General features: G+C 39.8%; 1 protein-coding gene across 1 annotated transcript; it reads left to right on the forward strand.

The window, feature by feature from the left end:
• Positions 1-270: 270 nt before the first annotated feature.
• Positions 271-27,061, forward strand: mgaa (MAX dimerization protein MGA a). Its single transcript, XM_036592628.1, is given in 27 exon segments — positions 271-567; positions 6,269-7,419; positions 10,893-12,579; positions 12,581-12,691; positions 12,785-12,857; positions 12,961-13,071; positions 14,817-14,945; positions 15,045-15,143; positions 15,288-16,039; positions 16,187-16,472; positions 16,595-16,782; positions 16,991-17,098; positions 17,208-17,247; positions 18,132-18,565; positions 18,667-18,919; positions 19,335-19,565; positions 20,775-21,071; positions 21,494-21,549; positions 21,714-22,592; positions 22,744-22,904; positions 23,170-23,218; positions 23,367-23,483; positions 23,583-23,694; positions 23,956-24,444; positions 24,733-24,858; positions 25,559-25,684; positions 25,872-27,061. Coding segments are annotated over 26 exon segments (8,916 nt in total). The 5' UTR covers positions 271-567; positions 6,269-6,337; the 3' UTR covers positions 26,792-27,061.

A 27,061-nucleotide genomic window follows, 5' to 3' on the forward strand; every position in this document is an offset into this window, starting at 1 on the left:
GACGCTCCGTCAATGATTATCTCTCAGTTTCCTCGGTCGACGTGTTTCCCACTGACTTTGAGGGCAAACCGCTGATATTCAGTCCATATAAAACGCTTTCTTGCAGACAAAAATGGTGCCTATACAGACCTGGACCAGTGAGCGCGCAGGCAGAAGCGAAGTGTTAAGTAAGCGCATGCGCAGTTCTTGTCTTCGCCCACGTGGTCGCGCGCGAACACGCTGCGTGCACGCGCCCTGCTCCGTTCGAGCCTTGACGTCGTGCGTCACAGCATGCACGCACAGTTTAGAGGGTGAGACGCACGGTATGATAGTTGAAGCGCAATAAAAAAGGGACGACATAACCGCGTACAGGAGGAGCGGTGCGCGTTGCGTATAAGAGGTAACACTTCGAAACGGGCGCGTAATCGTGCACTTACTGAGGAATAAACCCACGTGCTCAGATTCCAGCCCACCTTTTGCTCGCTTTCCGATTCAGCCACCATTCGGCGCTGCTCGGTGTGCACGTTCCTCCGGCCTTGTCGAGGTAGCGACGTCGGCGACATTAACTCGACGTCCCCTGATTCAGAGGTGATTTGAAACTTTGTTATTTTCTTTGTGGAACGCCAGTTATACTATGCCTGCTCCACTGTAGGAGCTCAGAAGCGGCGGAGAATTAATAATGACAGGTAAAAATATCATATAGTTGAGTAAAAAGGGCGCATGTAGGCAGTGAGTAGTGTTTTGTTGGCCTGTTTTCTTGTAGGCCTCGGGGTGAAGATGGCTAACGTTAACGCTCTCCCAAGAACTCAGAGCGGTGTAGACCAACAATAACATGAACAGGAGTGAACTCCGCCATTTAAAGGACGGATGCTCGTTTAATGATTTTACATCGATTTTACTGCTGTCCGTCGTCGTCCGCGATGTGAAATGACACCGTAGCTAATTGAGTCAAATTTGGTCAATGCGGACTTTGACTTTGAAGCCGGTTATATTCCAGCATATGAGGGAAAACATCCGACCGCTAAGTCCAACATCGCGCTAAAATTCACAAGAAGCGTTTTAACGCTGCGTAAGGATCTGTGGACCTCGAGAAAAAAACAAACAGTACGACAGCCGCCAACTAAATCCGCGGGAAACCACAAACATGGCGACGCTGCTCCAGTCTGGATCTGAATCGGAGTTGTGTCGGCCATTTAACTATAATCTTCAGTAGAGTTGGGATACAGCTGTTTTCAAAGTCAGCTCAGTTTATCACTCTAATTGACGGCTGATTTTAGTGTTTGTGAAGATCGAGAAACAGTCTGTTTGTTTAGGGGTATCTGAATGTTCCTCAAATTAATGCCCTGTTAAATGTTCCCCAATCCTGTGTGGCAAAACGCACCCAAAAGCAAATCTAAACTGCCCTAATTCCCGACTTCCATAAGTGCTAATAATAAGTGTCCACAGCTAAAAGCCACCGTCAGGAATCTGCCATTGGTGGCCAAAAACGAGATTCTCTTAACGTTCAAGTGTGGCTGGTTTTAAGTTTGACAAGGTCAACAAGTTTGCCACTATGCTTGGTAGCCCCTTGTAGTTGGAACTACAGCACCCCCTTATGCCTAAAATTGTCTCCCAACTGTATTGTTTATGAAAAAGAATATTATTTATTGTTAATCAATTTTATTTGATTTGTATTGTTCCAAAATGTACACATTTTATACACCCCTGTTATGCAGGATATATGTAAATCTAATATTCAAGCAACTGTATTTTTCACATGTAATGTAATACGTGTACATGTATTTTATGAGCATTCAGAAAGCACACAGTACAACACAATATGGTGTAAGTATAGTTTGCATTAGTAAACAAGCACCGATGTTTTTTCTTTGTTTTTTTTCTTTGTTTTTAATGGTTAGTGGAAGTCTGGACACAAAGTCCAGCTAGGTGTCCACTAGACTCAACTTTTCTTACTTCCATAGTACACACTTATAACTTTTAATAGAGACCCAGGTTGAAGCAAAAAAACTGTAGTAGGCCTAAATACAGAATTAAAATAAAATATAAAAAAGAAAACATTTTATGTGAGGTTTTAAAGTAGCATATAATTACAGTGTAATAGATTCATTTTTTACCCCAGTTAGTTTCCCCCCATAGCAAATGACATTTATTAAAACGTTTTTGAGTTTAAACCAAACTGACAATGTAAACTTAATCTTAGATTTTTTTCAATCTTAGAAGTTTTTGTTTGAAAAAGTGGACCTTTTTATCATTTTTTTCTGAATGTACATTTTGTTTTTAAATTATAAGCTTACTCCCTAGGAACTGTTTCAGATGTTAATTTAGCGATCACAGTTATTTTGTGTAATAGTTGCTGTATTGCAGTGCAGTTTATCGTCTTACACTGAGATAAATGTCATTACTGTTACAGCATCAAATGACCACCCATGTACTGTGATTAGTTTATATCGTTGACGAGTCAGTGGTTACCATTCCTAGATCAGTGTGAATTAAAAAAAATGCCCATTATGAGAAAAACATGTTAACGTTTATGATTTCTGCCATTTGCTTTAATCTAAATTACTAATAGTTAATATGTATTTAGAGTTTTTCTTGGCTCAAAATGAGGCGGAATTAGTACTTTCCTGATTATGCGCACACAAGTACACATGTATCATGTTTTCAACTGGCTTAAGAAAACACTTTTTACAAGCTGCGCATTTTAGGAGTTCTGATAATTATGGAACAACAAAGTATTCAAAAACATCATTTTAAACAACTGTTTTAGATTAGTATTTTTTAACTTACCCAGGGCTGAACTAGGATAACATTTTTATTGAGGTCCATTTTGTGCAAAAATGACCTACATCTAGCAGTGACTAAAATAACTGCCAAGTATGTGTACTACACCAGTTCGGTTTTTCTTTTAGATTTTTAAACCAAATCATTGCTCCTTTTTTAACCCATCAGTGATTGTGTTTTCCTTTCGTTTGTTCTTTTTCCATCTCTCCCGTCTTACATAAACTGCTATTACTGTTACATAAACTCACTACCCTGATTGATTTTATTTAATTGAATCATTTTATTTAATTAAATCATTTAACATGTTATTTTCAATACATAAATACATGCTGAAATCTTTCCATACTAATTCCAGTGTTAGTTTAACTAATTGTGTTGCATTTCATCTCAGTTTCTGTCTCTTTTGCTCTCTTGTTCTCTGTCCTCACAAATTAGGCATACATTAAAATATTTTATAAAATTCTGTCTCTACTGAACCCCAGCAAATGGGAAGGAAGATACTCATACAGTTAACCAGGCAAAATGCAGCCAAATGTATCTGCTGAATATGCTTACTGTAGTGTGTCATGAGTGGGTAACACAATACAACGTTGAACAGCCATTAATTTCTCCTTTAATAGCTAATACAGCAATTACGGAGCCTGTAGCCTAAACTAAGCAGCTACTGGAACTCGACTAAAGCACATTGATTATGTGCAGTGTTACTAGTGGTCTAAATATAAAAAAATAAAGTTAAAGGGTCAGCATTTTACAGTCATAATCTGTTAGTTACCCTCATAATCTCTCACATTTTTATCATAGCTATGTTGTATGTTAGACTGTGTTATGTGTGCTGCATACCTGGAGCGTTTCATCTCAAGAAGTCAAGAGTTGCTCTGGATAGCATTAGAATGGCAACTCGTACAGAGATAAACACATTGAGCACTTCAGTCTATGGCCAAACCACAGCTGCTGATTGTGTAGTCTCGTCGCTGTTTCCCGAGGATCTCAGTGTCCTTATGCTAATTCAAACATGGCGGGCGCTGATAACGAACCAGCTTGATGCAGTTGCAAAGAACAACGGTTGCTAAGCAGTGATTGGAGAGCTGAGAAAATAAGGTGGAGCGTGGCTTAGAGCATAATGGTATGACTGACCATAATACAGAGACAATGCTCGCAGAAAACAAAAATAAATGCAGCATAGTAGTTATTGTTTCCCTATTGGATTGGGTAAACTTGTAAGGGATGTTTCCACATCAAAAATCATGCATGAAGATACATGAAACATCCCTTCTGAGTCTTTGAAACTACCAAGGTCTCGACCTCGGTGTCCTCATAGCTAGTTACAGCCATGCTTTTACTGCTGCTCCAGTTTTGGCAGTGCCTTTTCCTGGTGCACTGTGCTGAGTATGGTACAGCGCCACCACATGGCATAATGCCACAGTTGCAGTTTCAAGTGACAGAAATCCACTGAATGCAGTGCTTGTTAGAAAATAGTTTTCCATGAAGACACCTGTCAGAGTTTTGTTCAGAGCTAGAGGCGGCCGCCTTCTGATTCTGTATGCAAGGAAAACCCTGGTATTCTTTTACTTTGGTATATGAGGTACTCAAACTAATTACGCAAGTCCTTATTGCTAGCTAGACAATGTGAAGAAGCTTAAGTGACATAGAGTAAAGCTAGAGATTTAAATATGAGAGTTCACTAGCTCATTTGCAAGTAAAAGCATGTGACTTTGATTTAATGTATAGGAGCCAATTGCTGAGTGATACACACTTTGGCTTAGTTAATTCTGCATTAACTTTTTTTGCTTAAACTTTTCCCTCACAGTATCCAGCAGAGCGTTAATTGAAAAGCAGCAGACGATAGTTCTTTGAAACTTAGATATTGTTTCATGGTGTGATTGTCATTGTCTAATGTAAGAGTTTGTACTCACTCATATAAAATAATTTTAAAAATCATTATGAAGTTTGTAGGCAATGCAAAAACTAAGTAGACCCTAGAGTTAAATCAAAATTCAAAATTAATAAAATAGTTCAGCTAAATTGTTCAGTGTCATTAGACTAAATGTTCTAAGTACGATGCTATATAAATTTTAATTTCAGTGAATATCAGTGGCCATGTGCAGATCGTGGCCCAGACCTTAGTTCTGTGAAAAGACATTAACTGTACAAAATGACCGTGCGCAACCACTTCAAGAAAAAAAAGCTACATTCACCACCTTTATGTTGTCTCTGTCCTACTCTTTTTTTGTCTTCAGCTTACACTGTAAATAAGATATAAATACGTGATGTTATGTTTCACTGTGGTATAAATATTGATGTTGCTTAATATACTTCAGCATTTGGAAAATCAGACATGAGACAAAAGGCAGTGGCTATTAAAAATCTCCAATGTTGTTGCAGTCATTAAAAGTTTTTAAAAACTGGAACTGTGGTGAATGTGCTTGTAAGAAATCACATATGCAGTGAGGAAGATGTGTCCAGAGAGACAAGGCTCATAGTTAGATAGTTCTGGAAGTTGGTTGCGTTGTGGGGTCCCAAACTACAATATGATGCCACCACCACATATTTAACAAATATTTGAAAGGCTCTCTGGTCATCAAGTGACATAAGTTTCCTAATCCTTCCCGGAACTTTGCAGCTTTGAGTAAAACTGCATTCTGTGGTCAGACATGAAAAGAGGCTGATTTGGTATAAATAGGCAAGGTTGTGCAGATGAGGACCTAACCCCCATGGTGAAGTATGGTGGTGGATCTGTGATGCTGCAGGTTGTTTTTCTTCTAAAGGCCCTGGGAATCTTGTTTGGATGCATGATTTCAGACTGTAGGTTAAAAAATCTGGCTACAACTGGGTCTTGGTTCTAAATATTCAGAAACATATTTTCAAATCCACAAAAATATAGTTTACTACAAAAATTAAGCTTCTGAAGTGGCCGTCTCAAATGCCATTGAAAACCTGTGGAGTCTGAAGAGGAGACACCACAAGCAAGAACGAAGAACTGTGGAGAGAGCTTGTATGGAGGAACAGTCTCGCATCCCTTTACGTGTTTTCCCATCTCATCCACAGTTATAAGAGAAGATTAGTCCTGTTGTCTGGGCATAGGGAGGGTACACAGTGTATCAAAAGCATGTTGCTCATCTTGTTTTGTTTTGGAGACTAGCATTCTATATTTCGTTACAGCAATCTAATGAGATACAGTAATCAATGAATAGCAGTTAGCAGCGGTCAATAACCCTTTTTGGGAAAACGTAAGTTTTGTCATTAATGATTGTGATGTTTTTGAGAGAAATGTTTATATAAAGATTTTGGGTATTTGAGTAATCTTATCTTACTGAACGACTTGGTTTAGCTCATTAGTGTAATCCGATATACAACAAATATCAGATTTAGTCTTTCTCATTTGCTTTCCTAGTGTCAATTCAGGAATAATTCTGGAATGTGCTGTAGCTAAACATGGTGATGATGTTTTGAAATGACCGTGCACAAACATTTTTTGATCAAACTTTTTTTTTTTCCGTTTCTGATGAAGGATGTTGAATGACCAGACATAGCCTGAGGTAAAGGAGTCAGAAGCTCTTCAGATGACTCCTTCACTCCAATGGCCATCACAGAAAAGCAGGCCATAATGGTGATTCACCAGGAGGGCATGACCACATCTGCACCTCAGGCTTCTTCTGCTCGTTCCCTTTTTGTTGTCCTCAAACCGTTACATCCTGGAGGCGGAGGTCAGGACGAAGGAGCTCTGTTGGCTACTAAGGAAGCCAGTCCTTTGAGGACATCCGCTGTTGGCTTTCAGAAATTAACGTCCATGTCCTTGTCAGCTATGGCAGGCGCAAACAGCAGTAACCAACTATGGAATTTGCCAGCAGAGAGTACATGTAAAGGCATTACTGTCACTTTGGACAACAATAATATGTGGAATGAGTTTTATAGATGTCAGACTGAGATGATCCTAACTAAGCAAGGTCGTAGAATGTTCCCTTGTTGCCGCTTCCGCATTTCTGGGTTGGAGCCTTTCCAGCGGTACACATTAGTAATGGATATGCATCCAGTAGATAACCACCGGTACAAGTGGAGTGACAGACGTTGGGAGACAAACGGGAAAGGTGATCCACATATTTTGAGCTCCTTTGTACACCCTGAGTCCCCTGCTACTGGCCTTGATTGGATGCAAAACCCTGTTTCCTTCTACAAACTGAAGCTCACCAACAACCCTTCGGACCAAGAGGGCCATATTGTTATAAACTCTATGCACCGATACCTTCCCCGTCTTCACATTATACCTGCAGATAAGGCCACAGATGTAGTTCAACTAAATGGACCTGATGTTGTAACCTTTAGTTTTCCTCAGACAGAATTCTTTGCTGTCACAGCTTACCAGAATCTATGCATCACCCAGCTTAAAATTGATTACAACCCTTTTGCAAAGGGTTTTAGAGATGATGCTACCAACTCCCGATCCTGCAAGCCCAAAACCGGACTTTCCACTGAAACCGTGGATAGTGAAGTTAAACCCAGCAGAGAGACTACAACCCTGAATAATCTCAAGACCTTGTTTGCCAAGAGGAGTGCTGCCGAAAAAGTCCTCAAAGTACAATCTCTGCCTGCCCCAAACGATGAGAACCTAAAAGCAGTTAACGGTGATGCTCCCGTAAATGCTGAGCTTGAGAAAACTTCAAGGTAAGCATTTTAATTGTTTTCAGAGCATTAGTTCTCAATATTTTTGTCTTTTATCGCTTGTTATATGCTAATCTTTTAGGGATGGGTTCCCAGATTCCACCTAATCCTAGCCTAAAAAGAGTGATTCACCACTGACACTGCAGTTTAGTCCAAGACTATGTGTAATCCATGTTGGAATAACCAACCCTGAAGGCTATGCTGGGCATGTCCTGCGTATGGTTGCTTTAACGTTCTATAGATTTTATTTCTACTGTTCATCTAATACTAGAATTAAAGGTGATGATAACTGATACAGCTAATCATAACTTGTGTTCTGGCACACACTCACGCATAGTTATTAGTGATGGATGTTTTTCTGCTTCTTAAACTCACTGAAATGGATAGTGTAGTGGATAATCAATAATGCCAAAGTCTATACCAGACCCAGTCCCAGATGATTGGAAGTTTGATTGTCTGTCCAGGCAGGAAAGCCACAACTTCAAATCCTTGAGCAAAACTCCTAATGCTACACTCACAAACCACTAGAAGTCACTCGAGAGAAGCGCGTTTGCTAAGTGTGAAATGTTTACAATTTTGTCATGTTTCATTCAGTTACATTAGCACGGCAGTGTAAAAGTAATTAGTGATCCCCCTTCAGAGTTTTAACTACAGATTGCACTGCTCTGGCACCCACTATCTGTCTGACTAAGCAACTGACTTAAAAAAAAGACATTCTCACTTCTGTATTAATCATTGTGTTTTTCTATATAGAGTCTTTGAGCAGTTAGTGTATGATAATCTACTTTCAGTTAAAAATATTTAATTTTAAAGAAATAAAATTGTGTCTGTACTAGAGATGAAACGATATTACAATTTCATATCACGATTATCATGACCAAAATTATCACGATTATCGATATTATCGCGATGTTGTTCAAACGTGTTGAAAAGTAAAATAAATAAATAAATAAATAAATAAATACTGATACATAAACAGAAATTCATTTCACCAAATCTTATATTAACACAAATAGAATTGGCAGCAGTATGCACTTTTTGTTTGTCATCATCATCATCATCATCATCGTTAACCGCTTAGTCCAGATAGGGTCGCGGTAGCAGTTGGGAGAGCAGAGAATCCCAGGTGACCCTGTCCCCCGCAACTTCCTCCAGCTCATTCCCGGGGACCCCAAGCCGCTCCCAGGCCAACTTGGAGATATAATCCCTCCAGCGGGTCCTAGGACGACCCCGGGGTCTTATTCCGGTAGGCCGTGCCTGGTACACCCCCACCGGGAGGCGTCCCGGGGGCATCCGGATCAGATGCCCGAACCACCTCAGCTGGCTCCTCTCAATGCGGAGGAGTAGCGGCTCTACTCCGAGCTCCTCCCGGATGGCCGAGCTCCTCACCCTATCAAATAGAGTGTAGCCCGCCACCCTGCGAAGAAAGCTCATTTCTGCCGCTTGTATCCGCGATCTCATTCTTTCGGTCATTACCCACAGCTCATGACCATAGGTGAGGGTCGGGATGTAGACCGATCGGTAAACAGAGAGCTTCGCCTTACGGCTCAGCTCCCTCTTCACCACTACAGTCCGGTACAGCGACCGCATTACTGCTGCCGCTTGTCCCAGCGTTTTTGTTTGTATAAACATTAAAAAATAGTCAATACATTTGTAGTATTACTTTTGTATTACTTACAATACTTGTAATACTCTGTAAACAAAAGAATAGCAAATGTATTATTATTATTACTGATGTTATTGTTATTATTATCATTACTGTTATTATTACTGTTATTACTATTATTATTACTGTTGTAATTATTTTATTATTATTAATATTAATCACAATAACTAGGGATTTCCCTGCATAGAGAATTAAATCTGGACCAACTCTGAGGTGGGTCTTAATGGAAAATTACTACTTCTAAGAAGTGCTGCACTCGGGGGATTTCTGTCCGAACTGCAGTTGCAGCATTATTGTGCCGTTGTGGCGCTTTACCCCTAATCAATACAGTGCACCAGGAAAAACAGCCAAAATCACAGAGGAATTGCGTGACTGTGCTGTGAGCTGCAGACAGTGTAGAACTCACACAGCGTGTCTTCACCTGTGGAGCTGCTTCTCTAAAAGCATTTTAAAACTAAAACATAGCTTAAAATTGACATACATCTGAGCTGCGGCAGAAACACTCCTAAAGTTTAATCTCTGAAACTGCTTTTCCTAAAAGCAGCACACAGCGTTTACTCGCACAAGGTCCCGTCTCAAAGCACACTGTCTTCCCTATGTAGTGCACTTCATGGATAATGAAGTAGCAGATCCTTCACCCAAAGAGTGCATGAAATGTTCACAATATCAATATATTAACAATAGGTTACAAATTCCCTATTTATAACTCAGTTGCTTGTTATGATGATCGTGTTTGTTTGAAAAGTAGCGCCCTCTGTAGGGGACATTGAGTGATTTGAGACGTGTTTGAGAGGTTTTATCCTCCTCTCAGACAGTAAACACTGCAAGCGAGACGAGAAAGGGGAGCTGTGCAGATTGAACTTTTGCAGCATCTCATTCCAGAGCTTGTGTGACTGTTAACTCAGAGCTCATTTTGGAGACTCTGCTCCACAGAAATACGTGTTAAAAGCTTTAGTTTTGATTCACAGTTGATTCACCGTTTTATTTTTTTTTTTTTATTATTAATGAACCATAAGCATAAGTTAAACCACACAAACTGTGACATTTCTTCTGTTTCGAAGTCCCCACGGACTTCTACGTTGAAGTTAACCTTGCATTCTCTAAAAACTAGCGGGTGGTGGTCGTGAAGATGACTCGTAAGGTTGGATGTGTTGCCCCCTTTCGCCGCTTTTTTCTTTCAGCCTGTTCTGCAGACAGGATGGTCATCTTCAATTAACTTTCCTTCTGCATCCTTATAAAACCCAAAACATGACCAAACGTCAGACTTGGTCTTCTTAGAAGGCTGAAATATCTCTGAATCTCTGTCACTACATTCCGCCATGTTCTCCCTTCTCTCCCTCTCACTCTCTCCCCCTCTTCCCCTCCCGCGTTTGGCTGTCCAGTGACGTTGCGTGAGGGCAGTTCAAAAAGAAGCGGTGGTTGGCTTCACAGGTCTCTGAGGAAGCCTGTGTTAGCCTTCACCCTCCTAGCGTTGATAGCATTGTGTGATTGGGGGAGTCCTAACTAGCGGGTGGAATTGGAGACGACTAAATTGGGGAGAAAAAAAAATAGTTTGAATATTTACCTTAATACCAGGCAATATTAGTCCAATGAGTTATAACATACTTTCATATCTGAATTCAGTCAAGTCAGGCAAGTGTCTGACATAGTAGATTGGTTAGTTATTGTTTTGATGAACTTGTTTTGTTTGTTAGAAACATCAAGCTGGCTACTTAAAAAGAAATTGATATAGCTTTGTATTTGTATGGATTTTATTACATTTGTTCAAGTTGTTTTAATTTAGAGACCTGTATTTTTATTATCTCAACAGCAAGAAGCGCCCATGGCCAGAGGGGCTGTCTGAGTTGATTAAGGGTGCTCATGTTAAGGTAAAGAGAATATCCCTTGAGAAGCTTCATGATGGCAGTGACCAGCAGATGGCCAGCAGCTCTTGCACTCTGCCTGCAGGAAAGCAAAAGAAAGATGCTGCATCCAAGGACTGCAAAATGGAAAACGTTTCAGTCACAGCTATAAACAAGGAGGAAATGGAAACCGAAAAGAAGCCAAAGAAAGGAAGTGGAACTGTTGATGTCAGAAATATTGTTGACGCAGAAGGGCCAAAAAGTGCCAATACAGTATCAATCTCAATAGCCACGAACTCATCCACCATAAAAAATACAAACATGCAAATGAACTCCTCTGGTATAGTTATTTCAGATACATCCATAAATGAAAGGGTGGACACAGCATTGAGTGAAACAGCCACAAAAACAGATGGTAGGGACACTTCACAGTCTTTAGTCAAACCTCCTGACTGTAGAGGAGAAGTAAAGAAGAAGCGGGCTGAGCCTGTACCTTTACCTCTTCTTGCCCTATTTCTACAGCAGTTGAAGTCAAAAACAAGACCCACCAGACCGAAGTCAAAATGTGAAACTTCTGGTTCACCTTCACACACAGATAAATCCTGTAAAATCTCAGTTGCTGAAAACGTACCTCCCACTACAGAATCCTTTAGCCCCTCTCTTACCACACAATCAAATGCACAACCAGTAGCGTCTGTAATTTCAGAAACAGTCACCTCATCCATTTTAACATGCACTGTGTCTAACGCCATAGTATCTCCATGCTTGTCGTTATTACCCGCTACATCATCCTCTACATCACTGATTACATCCCCCACATTACCAGACATGCCTTCACCTTTGAAGCCTTCTCCTCCCCTAGTTGACCCTGCCCAAAATCCTGACCCTGTTCTTGCTGAACATAAAGCTGCCTCAACACTAGATTCTGACACTAGTATTGTCACTACCCCCACAGCAGTTGCTGTTTCTGAGACTATGCTTGTGTCCAAGCAACAGGATGCACCTGTCACTTTGTCTGCATTTTCAGATAATACTGTACCCAACAGCTTTCTTTCAGTAACTACACCTGACAATAATGTTGTCTCAAATGCTGATGCTCCCAGTGCCATTTCTTCCAGCTCTCGTCCTAAGACATTTCCTGTTACAATATCTGACAGTCCAAAAGATGAACTTGTTTATAGTAATGTTGTTACCGCTGAAACGGACTTGGACTCCTGTACAGACCCATGTGCTGAATTTGTTCCTGAGGCTCCTTATCAATCCCCTTTGTCAGATGACGATGACATCCCATTTTCACCATCATCTCCACCATCCACGGAGTTCTCTCTACCAAGCCCTGCTCCTTCATCACCTGACCCATTTCCACCAGGACTGTTTTCTGATCGACCAATACCTCCTAGAAAGTCACTTGACCCGTTTCCATCTGGTCTGTTATTTGATAGACCAAGACCCCTTGTGGACTCATTTGACTCTTTGCCCCGTAGCATTTTTTTCACTAAACCATCACGTACTGGAGAATCAGAGCCAACAACTGAGAGTGTCAGTAGCGAGGTGACCTGTTCACTTGCCCCTGACCCTTGTATTCCAACGGAAACCGATCAGTCCTTACAAGAGAGTACAACCAGGAAGACCAAGGTGAAACCCAAGAAAGGTGGAAAAATTAAAGCTGAGTGAGGATGCAGAGGTTACTGAAGGCCCCGTACCTGTCCCATTGCAGCCCAACCTCGAGGATGTGGAGGGCCAGTTGTTTGTTTCATTCATGTCAAAGGTAACTTGGAGTATTCTTAGTTCCACTTTATTTTTTTTGTAATCAACTAATGTTGCCTCATACCAGTGCTTATGATTTTTAACTTGTGAACAGAAAGCTCTTGAAATTCATCTTGGGGATGAAGCTAAAGAAGAAACTTCACAGAAATCCACAGAAAACATAAATGGTAAATAACAAAAGCATTGTCTTTTGTTTCACCATACAGTAATTCCCTATCTTTCTGTATTTTTGATGTTCAGCTGTATTTTCTTTCTTATTTTATGAAACAGATGAAGATCCTCAAAATACTCAAGAAAGAATTGATGCACTTGAGAAGGACCTTCTACGTGACTTAAAAATTATGAAGCACAGACAGGTCATCCACCCAGTGCTGCAAGCAGGTACAAGATAGAATTTTCTTGTGTAACAAATTAACATTTGAAATGCGATGATGACTTTGAAGTCATTCTGACCATAAGCTTTAATTTAAGGCATGGTTCCATCTCAGGTGAACCATGTAGGACTTCTAGATGCTTTGTGTTGTCCTCTTGTTGTAAGGGAGGCTAGGTTTGTCTTGGCCAGCTAGCCTATGTATGCAACATTATTTTAAGGAGAAGAAGGCTACGGAAAAGTCTAAAGTAGAGATGAAACAGTATGAAAATTTAATATCATGATTATGGTGACCAAAATGATCACAGTTATCAGTATTATCACGGTACTGTTAAAATATGCTGAAAGTGTTTAAAAACAACTTGTATACAAACTGAAATTATTTCAGCAATTTTATATTGAAAACCACAAATAAAATTATTAAATTTTTAAAACTATGTACTTTTCGTTTGCATGAACATTAAAATAATAATATAACCAATACTCTATGTAAACATATATGAAAACCATATTAAATGTGCAGCAGTATTAAAGGTGGCACCATGTGGCCATGAAAGGTTCAAACGGTTTAAACATGACCGCGTTCTTTTGTTGCATTTTTAATGTTAATTTAGTAAAGACTCTGCTTAACGTTACTACTACAAAATATTCTAATTATTTTTTTAATGCTCGTAAACTTTTTGATAAGCACATTTAGACTATCACACACTACTTGCAGTTTTATTACGAGGCTGAAGTTGGCTTTCTATTCGCCAGTTTCTTGTTCAAATTTTCCTGTTCTGCCTTAAATAGCGCAGCAGTTACATTCGGGCACCTGAGGCATTATAATAACTGTGGCACCATTTAAGGTGGAAAGGAAAAAACTCAAATAAGAATCTGACTTCAGATTTGTAGTTTTAATGCTGGTAGGTTTTTAGATTAAAGTGACTTAAGCTATCAAAATATCCTACCTGGAGTTATATGTGTGGAGCTACCTATAAATATGCACTACAGTAGGACATTTCGACAAGAAAACACAATTTGTCGGAACACATTCACTATAAAGTGAAGGTGGAGGTCACGAGATAAATTATAAGATTTTAACTTTTGCCCCCCTTTCACAGCAGTTTTCTTTCTGCATGTTCTGCAGACAGGGTAACCATCCTCAGTCAAAGTTTCCCTCTGCACGCTTAAAAAAAAAAAATACAACCACACGTCAGACTTGGTCTTCTCAGAAGGCCAAAAAATTCTCTGGAGCACTGTCACTGGTTTCCGCCATGTGCTGCCCCTGCACACCTGCATCTGGAAGACTGTTGCTAACATTGGTTAATGCTGAACATTATTTAATGGGAGTTTTTCAAAGCGCAGTAGTTGACCACAGTTTTAATGACAATGAAACTGTGAGACGATAATACTATCTGGAATTTTGCAGTGGTTTACCATGAAAGTGGCAACCGTTTCATCATTAGTCAAGAATTGATTGTAGATATGATTTTATGGGGTACAGGAATAGTTCTCTGAGAATTTAAGGGTTGTGAATTTTTGTAGGGACAAATTTAAAACTGCCATTAGAATTCAAAAGTTTTCCATATGCAAACCAGTTGCTTAGAAGCTGTCAAGATGATATACATTATACTTGATTGTTTGTAGCATTCAAATTTTTAAAATGATGGAAATGATGAAAATAAACTTCACTAAGATCACAAACTCCCACTTAAATAAAGTGATAATATTGATATATTACTTGCATTTTTTTAAGTGCATATTATGTTTACAGTTGGCCTGAAGTTGAACCTGTTGGATCTTACTCTGGCCATTGATCTGCAGTATCTGGGTGTGTGCTTACCTATTCCTCCACCTGTCGTCTTACCTGGGGAAAGCTCTGGGAGTTCAACCTCATCACAGGGTGAGTAACAAAACAGTGAAATGCCTTCTTTAGTTATCAGCCTATATATCATACAAATATGTCAGTGCTTATGCTTATCATTATTCTTGGGCTTTCCAGTCCAGTTTGTGTCTAGGACAGGGAAAACAACTGACTTCACTAAAATCAAAGGCTGGAGAGATAAATTTACCACTTCAAGCTCTTCAACTCTTCCTGGAGGTGTGTTTTTTTTTATCTTGTTAGAACTGATGTTAATTTACTAGCTGGTAATTGATTTGTAACTACCCTCTAAGCCTATCAAAACTGTTTAAATGACTTACTTGAGTAAGTAAATAATCTCAGGTTATGTATTGTGCTCAGTAGGTACCAGCTCAGATGCAGGGCAAAAGAATCTTTCTGCCTTCTGCAGTGACATGCTTGACGAGTATCTGGAAAGTGAAGGCAAGCTCATTGATGAACGAGCTGCCAGCTTCTCCCAGGCAGCTGTCACTCCTGTGGCCTACCAGCTGCCCACTAAAAGCACAAGCTATGTTCGTACTCTGGACAGCGTGTTAAAAAAGCAGGCACCTCCATCCACAACAGCATCCCTTAAACCTTCCTTGGCATCAAGAAAATTTACCCTGTCATCTAAAAGCAAAGAGATTGCCAAGTTAGGGGAAAATGGATCAAAGAAATCCAAATATGTTGCAGCAAAAACAGCCTCCAGCACAGACAAGCCATCAAGTACATCCAGCAAAGAAGGCCCCAAGGTAGAAGAAAACTCCTCGAAGAAATTTGCCAAATCTGGTGCTTCAAAACCTGTATACAGTGAGCCATCAGCTCCTTGTAGCGTATGCCCAAGCAAAACATCTGCTAAAATTAAGACCAGGAAAGGATCCAAGACCTCACAAGCATCTTCACTACCTGATGGAAAGCCTGTTGTGAATAGTATGTCGATGGCAACTGTAGGCCAGGACTCTACTTCTAGTACCCCTGGAGGACGCATTACAGGCCTGTCCAAGACTCTGGTTAAACTCCTGGATTTGGAAGATAGTGCTGTCTGGGAAGGGAAACGTCGTACTTGCATCACTGAGGAACGGGCAGCCATTGCTTTATCCTCCCTTGTCACAGCAGAGGTATATGTTAAGCAGTTTGGTCCATAATATTTGCATCTTTGAAGCTGCTTTCTTCAGCCTTACTGATCTGGGGTCTGTCTCACGCTTTTGCTCTCAATCTTTCTCTACTTTCTTTGTCTCTCTGTCTCTCTTTGTCCCTGATTTCAGAGTCCTGTAAAAAGCAGCCCTTCTACCATCATTAGGAGGCGTGCTCCACCTTGCCTCAATGACTTTTGCAGACTGGGTTGTGTATGTACTAGCTTGGCTCAGGAGAGGCGCCAGCACCACTGTGGCAAACCGCAGTGCATGCTTGGCTGTGACTGCCTTCGACGCAAAGTAGTCCTGTTGAAACACTCTAAGGATGAGGACTCGAAGAAGGATCTTATAGCTCAAGGTCAGCCAGATGAAGATGAAACTGAAATGTTAAAGAAAAAAAAGAGGAGGAAAGCCTATAGTAAGTATACCTACATCAAGTTGGATGTATTAAATGGAAAGTTATGTCTAATTTTGTAACTTTCTCTAAAAAAAAAAACAGTGGGCATTGTTCATAATTCATATTGTGTCCTTGTTCTGCAGTTCTGTCAGGTCCTGAATCAGCACCTGAGCCAGCCACACGGGTGAAAAGACTATGGGATCAGAAAAATGAGGCTGATACAGAGTGTCTTTTCATTCCTACACCTGCCAGGCCTCTTCGTCCTCCACTCTTATCTCCGGAGCTGCAGCAAGATTTGGAGAATTTTCTCCATCCTTTGCCTAATAAAGTGGTGAGATTCAATTCCATTCTAAAAACACATTGGTGGTGTTAGCATAACCCATACTCATAATCAAGTGTCATACCTTGAATTTAAGCTACGCATGATAATAGTAATTGCACTTATCCATTTAGGAGAGGCTTTTACTAAGGGTTAGGTTTTTGTGGAATATTCAGCATTTCTCATTTTACATCTTATTTATTTTATTTTTTTTCCCCAGTTGAATGATGGAGGGCTGAAGTTGACCAAAGGCGGTAAGCAGAGTTGTGCTCGTGTGAGGCCATTTTGCAGGACAAATCAGTGTCATACTGGACAACAGAGCAAAAAGGTGAGAGTTTAATATGGAAATGGTAGTATTAAATATATGAAATATATGAAATATTTTGTTGAAAAAAAAATAAATTACTTGTACCTGATAAAGTTTTTATTGTTTGAAGCAGGGTGATCCACATCTTGGTCCAGAGGACTCCCTAGAAGGTCAGTATGCTCTGGCCAAAAATGTAACCATCTCTACATCTGTTGTAAGCATGCTCACTTGGGTCTTAGTGCTCCCGCAGTAGTCTCTAGAGTAAAAGTTTCTGGTTAAAAGGCTTGGAGACTTCCCTTGCAATGGTGTTTCTTGAAGGTGGGAGGAACGTCTGGAAAAACTACAACTGCTTTGGGTTTAATTTTCATGGGTGGGCTGTTAGAAATGTCTTTTTTTCTTTCTGTTAGCCGGTGAATGCAGAAGAAAGGAAGCCAGGTGGCTATAGTGACTGCTAGGAAGCCAGATATCTTGCAACTGTATAACTGTGGTAACTGTCTTCAGATCATCTTTACATTGGTTAGAATGGATCACTCAAATGACAGAAATGATTACCTGACTATCTAGATACCTTATTTCAGTTCAGTTTCTTTTTACTGACTGAAAGGGTTGAAAATTTCTGTTGTCCATTTGATGTTGAATAAAGATAGAATTGCTGTTCTTGTTGTGATTTCGTTTGGTGATCGAGGTAAGAGAATATTTATGCTAGCTTGGTTGTAGTTAAGCCTATAGTTCAGTGGCTAGACGAGCAGTCAGAACTGTTTGCCACCACAGGGATTTCCAGTGGTTGTGTAATTAATCGGTGTGATGCATGCTGGGTATTGTAGTAAGAGAACACTGATGGATGAAAACATGAATGATATTAAATTGTCAATTCTGTCAAACATAGATACTGAGTGAGTATGCTGCACTACAGAACACTGCATAAAACAGCAAATTACATATTAAACTTTTGTTTTAGGCTAGATTGCCCTCTTAAGACTGAATGTTGTATTGATTGCAAATTATTTGGTTCTAAAACCATCACTGAATCGTCTTGTGGGCTTCCATGTTGCAGATATGGAGGAAGGAGAACTTCGGCCACCTGTTCTGTCTGGCCCTACCAAACGTCTAGAAATTGTATCCAAGTGCAAGTGGGCAACAGCAGGCAGCAGGAATGTTGTCCTGCGTGTGGTTTGTGAGCATATGGCTCAGGACCGCCTGAACCACCCTTTCTGGGTCGGAAAGTACCACATCCAGCCCATCTCCACGACTGTCCAAGAGACGGATGAAGGATCCACAATCACATACAAAGTTTCCATCTCTCAGCCCAAGCCTGTTAAGAATGATCAAAAGAAGGAGGAGAATGAGAAGATAAAGCAGTTGGAAGCCCAGTTGATTAAGACAATAGGGAAGAGTGAAGTAAAAGGTCTCCCTCTTCTTTCTCAAGTCACTCCTGCAGGTTTACTAAAGGCTGAGAAAAAACCTCCTGGTGCTTCAGGGCAGATAACAGTATGCATACTCTACCATTACACTGCTTTTTCATCTCTGCAAATGACAATGTAATGATTAAATGTTTCTTTTACCCTCACTCACTACTTTTTTCCGTATAGGTCAATGGAAAACCTTACCCACAAGCCAAGCTAGAATTGGGCCAGATGGGGGCTTTGCACCCGGCCAACAGATTGGCTGCTTACATCACAGGGAGAGTATGCCTGGATAACCAAAATGCCACCAAAGCTGTAACCACAGCCACCATTTCAACAACTACTCCCACAACTTCTACCACTATCACTAGAGCTGTGGCCACAACAGCTTCTGTTACCGGCACACGTTCTTCTGCTGTCATATCAGTCAAGCCCATAGGTAAGTCCCAACTGACCGAACTGATAATGTTTAACATGAAAAATACAGTTTCTTTCCGTATGCTCCAATGGATATTTTCTTTTTTCAAGAGTTTAAACTTATTTTACAGTAATACAGCATCACTGGTAATATCATGCCAAAACTTTATTTATCATGACAAATTAGTCTCAATGGAACCAGCTCTCATGAGTTTCACAATTACCTCAGCATTAGGAGTGGTCAGTCCAGGTTTCTTAGAAAATAAGACTACACCAGGTCTAAAGGAGGATCAAGTGGCATACATAATAAGTACATAATATACAGTGCAACGATACAGTGATACAGCAGTGATACAGAAATATGTTTGGGCAAATAATTTTCAAAGAAAAGTTCATGGGGAGAATTAACCTTCTCTTCAATTTGTCCCTTTGTACAGTGACCAAGCCCCCAGTGGGAACGGTCTTCACCCAGGTTGTCATCAACCATATGAACTCCCAGCAGCAAAAGCTGCCCAGCACTAGTGCACCGCAGTGTTTGAGTTCTATTAAAAATCTTATCAACCCCCCTTCGTCCTTGATGACTGGGGTCACAGGGGTCTCAGTTGTCTCTAACACACCTTCAAAAGCAAGCATGGCTTCCTGGGCACCTGCCGCCTCTGGCCCTACAGGTATCTCCAGCTTTGCTACTATAGAAAAAGTCCCATTTGCTAAAAAGCCTGTGTTTTTGTTCTCTCTTTAATGGCTTCACGCATTCTCTGTGGTCCCCAGTGCTACATACCCCATTGTCTTATTAGATATCAACCAAAGTGAAGGATATGGTGAAAATATCTCCATATTTCAGAAGATGCTGACAATTACTTTTTCTTATAGTAAGTCTTGGGCAATAGATCAGTAGAAATAATTGTAAAAACCAGCCATTTTTTCTCATTAAGTATTGCTTGTTTGAGATTTTTGATACAATGATTATGCATTTCTGTTCATAAATACAGTATTGGCAGCAGAGGCTTGAATAATTCGTTAAAAAAAAACAACAACTTGGAACTTGGAACAATACATACTTTTGCACACTAGGTGGTCAGTTGCAACTTTAACCTGCTGGAGAGAGAGGTCATCAAGCCATTTACTCAGCACAGACCAACAATATTAGAAAGCTATTTACAGTGTTAAAAATAAGGAGAGCAAGAAAGACTAAGAAATGATTCGGAACATGGAGGTCATCTGCAGAGCAGCATTGTTTGCAGTTTTTGGCTGCCAAAACAGGCAATACTACCAGTGTACAATAAAAGTTGCATGTAATTATTGATATGAAAATATATGGAAAATATATTGCAATAATATTTTTGGCCATATTGCCCAGCTCTGGTTACAGTACATACTGTATATGTGCATACGATACAAGAACGTAAACTAGGTTAATGCAGATTTCTAAGATATTAAGATTAGGTCACTGTTAGTCCAATCATGTCTGTACATATTGTTGGTGTTTTAGTTTGCTCAGCTGTAGAGTAGAGTAAGTTCCATGATGAGAAGTAACATAAATGCATGCATAGTTAAAGCCAATGGATCGTGCAACCATTTGTTTTTGTACCTTATTTATTTTCATTTAAAACCAAACACTATATAAATAATTTAATATATAAGGTGAGATTGTGGTGTTTGTAATAAAGTATTGCATATATGCAAGTATATACAAAGCTGCAGATACATTTTTTTGGCCATATGTTAATTGAGTACTTGGATAATTTCTTAATTTTCTTAATCATTTCAAGTCTTAATCACTTGTTTCTATAAATTTATGTACACAGGAAGTATAATGATCAGTTGTTGGCCTAATAGAAATGCTTCCAATATGCATTTTCAATCATGTTTTTGGTTAGATGGACCTGTCCAGGTGGTTAAAGCAGTACCAGTGTCTGGATCAATTGCACCAGTAAAGAAGACCTTTGTGTTTAGTTCTACTGGCCTACGTGCATCTGCCCCTGGTGGTGGAGTCAGGCTGATGCAGCCTGTAACATCTGCTCAACCACCAGTCCCAGGCCAGAGGATGGTGTTTCAGATGTTGAAGACAGCAAATGGAGGCACCGTGTACCGCAACCCTAGTGGTCAGCTTGTCCAATTGGTGCCCCTCAGCCAATTCAGGGCCCTCAATCCCAACTTTCTCATACCCAAGCAGAGTGAGTGTTCAAAATATATTAGGTAAACCTAGATGTTTGGATGAAAGAACAGTCTCTCATTCTGTTGCTGGCAGTTATTAGCTGAATTCAGTTAATTCAAAATTACTAATTTAAAAATTTCAGCTTTGATTTGAGGTTTGACTGTATTCTGTTTAAAGATTAAATGTGGTAAATCTGCTAAAATGTGGTAAATCTGAAAGAATATATTTTCTTTAGATCCTGTTTGCTTTACAGTGCCTGCATGTACAATGAATAGATTTTCTAAAAATACATTTTAGACCAGAATCTTATCTCAAAGCTATCATAAAACAATACCTCAGATATCAGACAGTGTATTTGTAACCATTTTGTGTAATAGCCTTCCTTGGTGTTGCTTTCAGAGGCATTAAACATCTCTCTTGTGATCAATTCTGACTTGACAGTTTTCTCTAGGATAGTGCATTTCACTTCACACCACTGTGAATTTATGTACATTTATGTCAGTGATATAATAATGTAGAACTTTTCATGGAAATTCAATTTAAAAAGAGTAAACAGTGGTCACATTTTCTTCATATAACACTTCTGCAATCAGTGATTTTAGTTTCACAGTTTCTCGATTATTTCTTTAATTGACTGATTCTCTGCGATTTTCTTTTGCAGCCACCATTGTTCGTTTTCCCCCACCTACTGCAAAGTAAACCTCAAAATGCCAGCTCTGTTTCCCCTGTCATTTCATCCATACCTCCCACCTCCACTGCACCTCTACTGCAAGCTCAGAATCTGACCCCAGTACACAGTACTGCAACCTTCAGTATGACAACAACAGTCACTTCTTCTGTGACTGTAAAACCGGCTGTCTCTTTTTCTGACCTCAAATCCACGTTGAGCCAGCCTGGTACAGTGAATATAGTCCCAGGAATTCTTAGCAATACTGCCAAAGACATTCTAAAAATTGTAACTCCAGGTGTTATCAAGGATTCAAAACATGCCAGTATCACAGAAAACTCTTCAGCATCTACAAGGCAAAGCACTTTAAACGCTGCTCCTGCAAAAGGAGGCATTGTACTGATAACAGCCCCAAGTTCCTTATCATCCCAGAATCAAGACCTCAAAAAGTCAGACAGCAACATCAAAGTCAGCTGTGTTCCAACAGAGGGATCAGAACAGGATGTTCAGTCCTCCAGCTGTTCAAAAAAGCCTTCTGATAGTGTGGTTCTGGAAGACCACTGCTATACCTTTGAAACAAAGGGAACCAGCACCTCATGTGAAAAGCCTGAAGATCCTACAGATGCCTCAAATCCTGCAAATGCCTCTGCATCAAACACACTCCCAAAAGAGTTGCTGGAATTTGGCCCTGTTGAGGAAGATGAAGAATCTGATGTTGAAGATGAAGCCCTGGGGTTTGACTTGGGTGGCGAGGCAGGACTAGATATGGAAGAAGTTGAGATCGATTCAGACTGCACAGAATTAACTGAAGACTCAGACATGTATAATGACTTCACTGAGTCCAGTGACCAGGAAGACCTCTACATAGACACTGTAAGGGATCAAATTGCATAAATCTGTGTGTGTGTGTGTGTGTGTGTGTGTGTGTGTGTGTGTGTGTGTATATATAAAAGCTTTTTTAACCGTAGTATCTTCTTAGTAATTGCTAACTATTTTACATTGAGCTGTGGTCTTACCCTTTCAGGATTCTGAAGATGGAAGGAAGAGTGAGCAGAAACGAGACAGTGTGACTGTAGAGATGCAGGATCTGCGTGGGAAGGATGATGATGAGCTGGTTGATATTGAAACATTTGAGGAGAAGGATGAAAAGAATACTGCACTACTTGTGTTGAAGAAGCGTGAAAGGTTAGGCTAATTTAAATACATTTTTTTTTACTTTTTGTTGTGCAAGTGAAAATGATAGGTAGTTGTTTGGTAGCACTTAGCGGAGTTTTTATCATGGAACATTCAAAACATTGAACATTGAAACAACTTCAATCTATCTGAAATGTGAATGCACTAAAGACTTTGAACTTGGACTATGTTGAATGAACTGATGAATAGAACTTTTGCCATTTATTTTAGCCATCAGAGATGAACACTTTTTCTGTTTTATTTTGTTTTCCTGTAGAGGTCAGCAGAATCTAAGAGCAGAAGAGGAGAGTGAAAAAGAGTTTTTGGTACATCCGTAATACTGTGTCATATTCTTAATGTGTGGTTGTCAAGTTCTTCAGCTGTTATTCACCCTCTGCAATATCTGCATGACTGTATGAGCTTTTTAACCATGTCAAAATTTTTAGATACATTACGTGTCTTCTCTTTCTATAGCATAAGAAGAAGAAACAAGAAATGGAGAGACGCAGCACTCTAAGAGAGTGTTTTCACAAGATGCGAATGACACTAAATCTTGATGGCAAATCCTCCAAAATGACAATACTCACGCTGGTTAGTTGGACAAAACTACTGCTAGCTTTATGATAATTTTTAATGACCAAAGTGTCATTGCTTTAAGTCTAATATATCTACATATTACTACTTTTTTAGGCTCGAGAAGAAATCTGTGCTCTTATTAAACAAAGAGATCAGTTGGTGAATATGCACAAAAGGCTGAAAAAGAAGAGAGCATACTACCTTCAGCTAGCATCCCAAATATCTGGTACTACAGGTTTTTGTTTCTTTTTGACATGTATTTTCTCTTCTACAGTTTTTCTTCATAAACCCTTGTCACTTGCTAAATACAGCTGGCATAATGCAAATACTTCATCACTTTAGTCTTCAGCCTTAGGGAAACATCAGTAGTCCATTCAACGTAACTTTGTTTACTACAGTATATTTTCTTATGTAGATATGTGTCCGCACGTCAGTTCTGCATGACTCTGCTCTGACTGACTAATCTTGGACTGTTCTTTTTTCACAGGAAAGACTGAGGAGTCCATCTCTCAGAAGCTGGATGAAATCATTACAAAACAGAAATCTCTGGAGAACCAAGACAAGTCAAAAGACATGAATCTTACACCACCAGCTCCAAAGAGCATGGATTGGGATCTCATCACAAAACAGAAGAAACTGGAGTCCAAGGACAAAGTTAAAGATATCTTGCATACACATGCTGAACTATCCCCTAACTCGAAACCAGTTGACCTTAGCATCTCCAAACAGAAAGGTCTAGGACACAAGCCCATTGGAAGTTTCAGTTCTAAGAAAAAAGTGCTTGACTCTTTGGAGAAAGAGACTATTTTGAAACCCACTCAGCCAGCCAAGCCACCTAGCTTTAACACTCTGTCAACTTCACAACCCACACTACATCTGGAAAAGCCAGCTTCATTGTCACGGGAGAGAACAAGGCCCAACATTCTTTCCCGCAGCAAATCTCAAGCCCTGCCAGGGTCTCCAGCTAAAGAGCAAGGTTAGTCGGGGAAGTTGCAGTACACGTTTAATAAAATCCAAAACTCAGGTTGACACTTGCAGAATTTTGAACCATCACAGTTACTTCTGTCTCTGCAGCCTCCTAAGATGACTATATTTATAAGGTGATATGACTATATTAAAAAAAACACTGCAGCTGAATGCCACTGAATGTGGCATTCAGTAACGAGTGAACAAAACCTTTTTTGTGCTGTTTTATCTGTATTATGTGTTTTCATGCTTTATATTCTGCATGTATCTTACATCTTGTTTCCTGTGTCTTTTTTAGCATTTGTTCCTCAAGTAATTCCACTGGTGGAAGCAGTGGTGCCATGTAATCAGATCATTACTATAAGTAACCCTCTTCAGCCCATTGGTATCACATCTTTAGGTGAAAGGCAGTCAGCCACACCAGGTCAGCCCTCAAACTCATTAATTTGGTCAGTGGTCAATGACATGACATGCCTTTTTTTGTTTAGCCAAATGTATTATTTTCTTATTAAATCATTTTTAAAAACTTATTAAATTTAACCACATCACATTATTCTTTAATACCTCCTTTGTGTGTTCTATTCTTTCCAAATATGCAGATTCAGTCAATTACGGGAAAAAGATAATTTAGTCATATAAAATTCAAAATAAAATACCTTGGCATGATTTTATATTTGAAACCTGTGAAATCATAACATTAAAATATAAACATGCATCATTAGAAGAAATTGTGAATTCTGATGTCCTCAAATATCAGGCGGCACAACCACCAACAAAAGATTTTTATTCTCACATGCTTTTAGGACAGAATGAGTAGGGTATTGCCCAGTAACCCACAAAATATTATTAAATATTGAAATAAGTGTAGTTTTTGAGTCAATATTTTTATTAATGTGTGGTTGCGCCACGACATTTTCTGGGTGGAAAATTTGTATAAAAAATGTGTATCATTATAAAAGTAATGATACAAATGTCAATTCATTTGAATAGACTCTTGCAGATGCAAAAAATACACAACATATTCTTTTCAATAACATATTTTTCCATTATCATTTTGAAGAAAGCCTTATTTGTCATACATTAACAATGTTTTTCACAATTTTTTTTCCATCTGAACCAAAAAGGGGTTGCAGCTGTGTCAATATCTGTTCCTGCTATATCTCACCCAATACGAGTGGAGAATCCAGTTCCCATTTTGCAGCCTCAGGTCCTTACACTTGCCAGCAGCCCTCTAAAAATCAACTCTCCAGGTAGTTCCTGACAGTGACTGATGTATTTGTGAAAAAAAAACTGCTCAGAGTATAGAAGCATATTTTATAACTTCTTAGGTTAATGCATATACAGGCAGTCTCATACACCATTATGAATCCTCTGTGGTTTAATAATACAATTTGTAAGAAGATAAATCTTTAAGATTTCATTTTTTCTGTTTTTCAGTTAAAGCTGTAAACCTCCCCAAAATTTCCAGTGTAGTTTCTTTGGTGCCACCAGAAAAACTGCTAATCACACCACCAGTTGTTCTGCAGAAGACGGACGTTCCACCTGTTGTCCAGACACAGGCAGTCTGCAGCCCTGTGCATGTGGATGCTCTGCAGAACCCTCCTACAACCTCTTCTAATGAAGTCCCTTCTGCAGGAGAGGAACAGGGACTAGACAAACAGTCACTCGAGGACGCGTTCAAGCAGGATGATAAGGTCAAGGGAGCAGCAGATGTTACAAAAAGGCAAAAGGAAGAGGAAAAAGCTGCAGCTAACAATGAGACGGAGGTAGAAAATCTGATGTCCTTGCTTGATGAGCTTGTTTACCTTGATCAGCAGCTAAGCAATGAACCCTCCCAGCCACAAGGAGGCGCCGAGAGTCTTACAGAGGCAGGCAGTATAGAGACAGGTCTGCCTACTGAGAAGGAGCCAGGTGTGGACAGAGATGATGAGCGTTCCCTCAGCCCTTTGTTCCTCAGACTAGATGAGGATCTAATAGCATCAACCAGCTCAAAGGATGAGATGGATGATATTCCTCCTAAAGTAGATGATCTTGTAAAAGTCATATTCGGGTCTGACTCTCCTCCCAATTCATCAGAATCTGAGGTTGCTGCAGGAGCCAATGATGACAGCGCCAGTGTCCCTGGAAGCAATGTTAAAAATGATGCTCCATCACCGCCTCCGCTGATGCAGATGAAAGCTGGAGGGGGACCTGCAGCAAACTCTTTGAAAGAGCAAGCCAGTGTGTCTTGGCGGCCCATGCCCAAACTCGCTCCTCTGGGGGTAAAGACTCAAGACGCTGGGCAGCCTAAAGCTGCAAGTCCTCATGTCCTCAAGCCTAGCTCAAAACCTCCCAGTCTTCGCAGTGCACATACGTAATGACAAATTAATCAGGGATATCTGCTGTGTGTATATAGGATACATAGGATGTTTATTTATTTGTATCAGAGTGCGTTTCATCATGTCCTGCTTCAGCAAGACATGCCTGTTGTGCCTCTGGTAAACCCAAAGATGTTTACATCTGTTATTTTCCAACAGAGCAGAGGAATGTGTTTGTTTTCTGCTTCTGAATAACAGGAAAATCTGTTTTTTCCTCAATGTTCTTCCTCTTTATTTTAGAAGAGGTGTCGAGTGAATAAAAAGACAAAT

Source organism: Colossoma macropomum, unplaced genomic scaffold (genome assembly GCF_904425465.1).
Source record: "Colossoma macropomum unplaced genomic scaffold, Colossoma_macropomum, whole genome shotgun sequence".
Taxonomy (NCBI): Eukaryota; Metazoa; Chordata; class Actinopteri; order Characiformes; family Serrasalmidae; genus Colossoma; species Colossoma macropomum.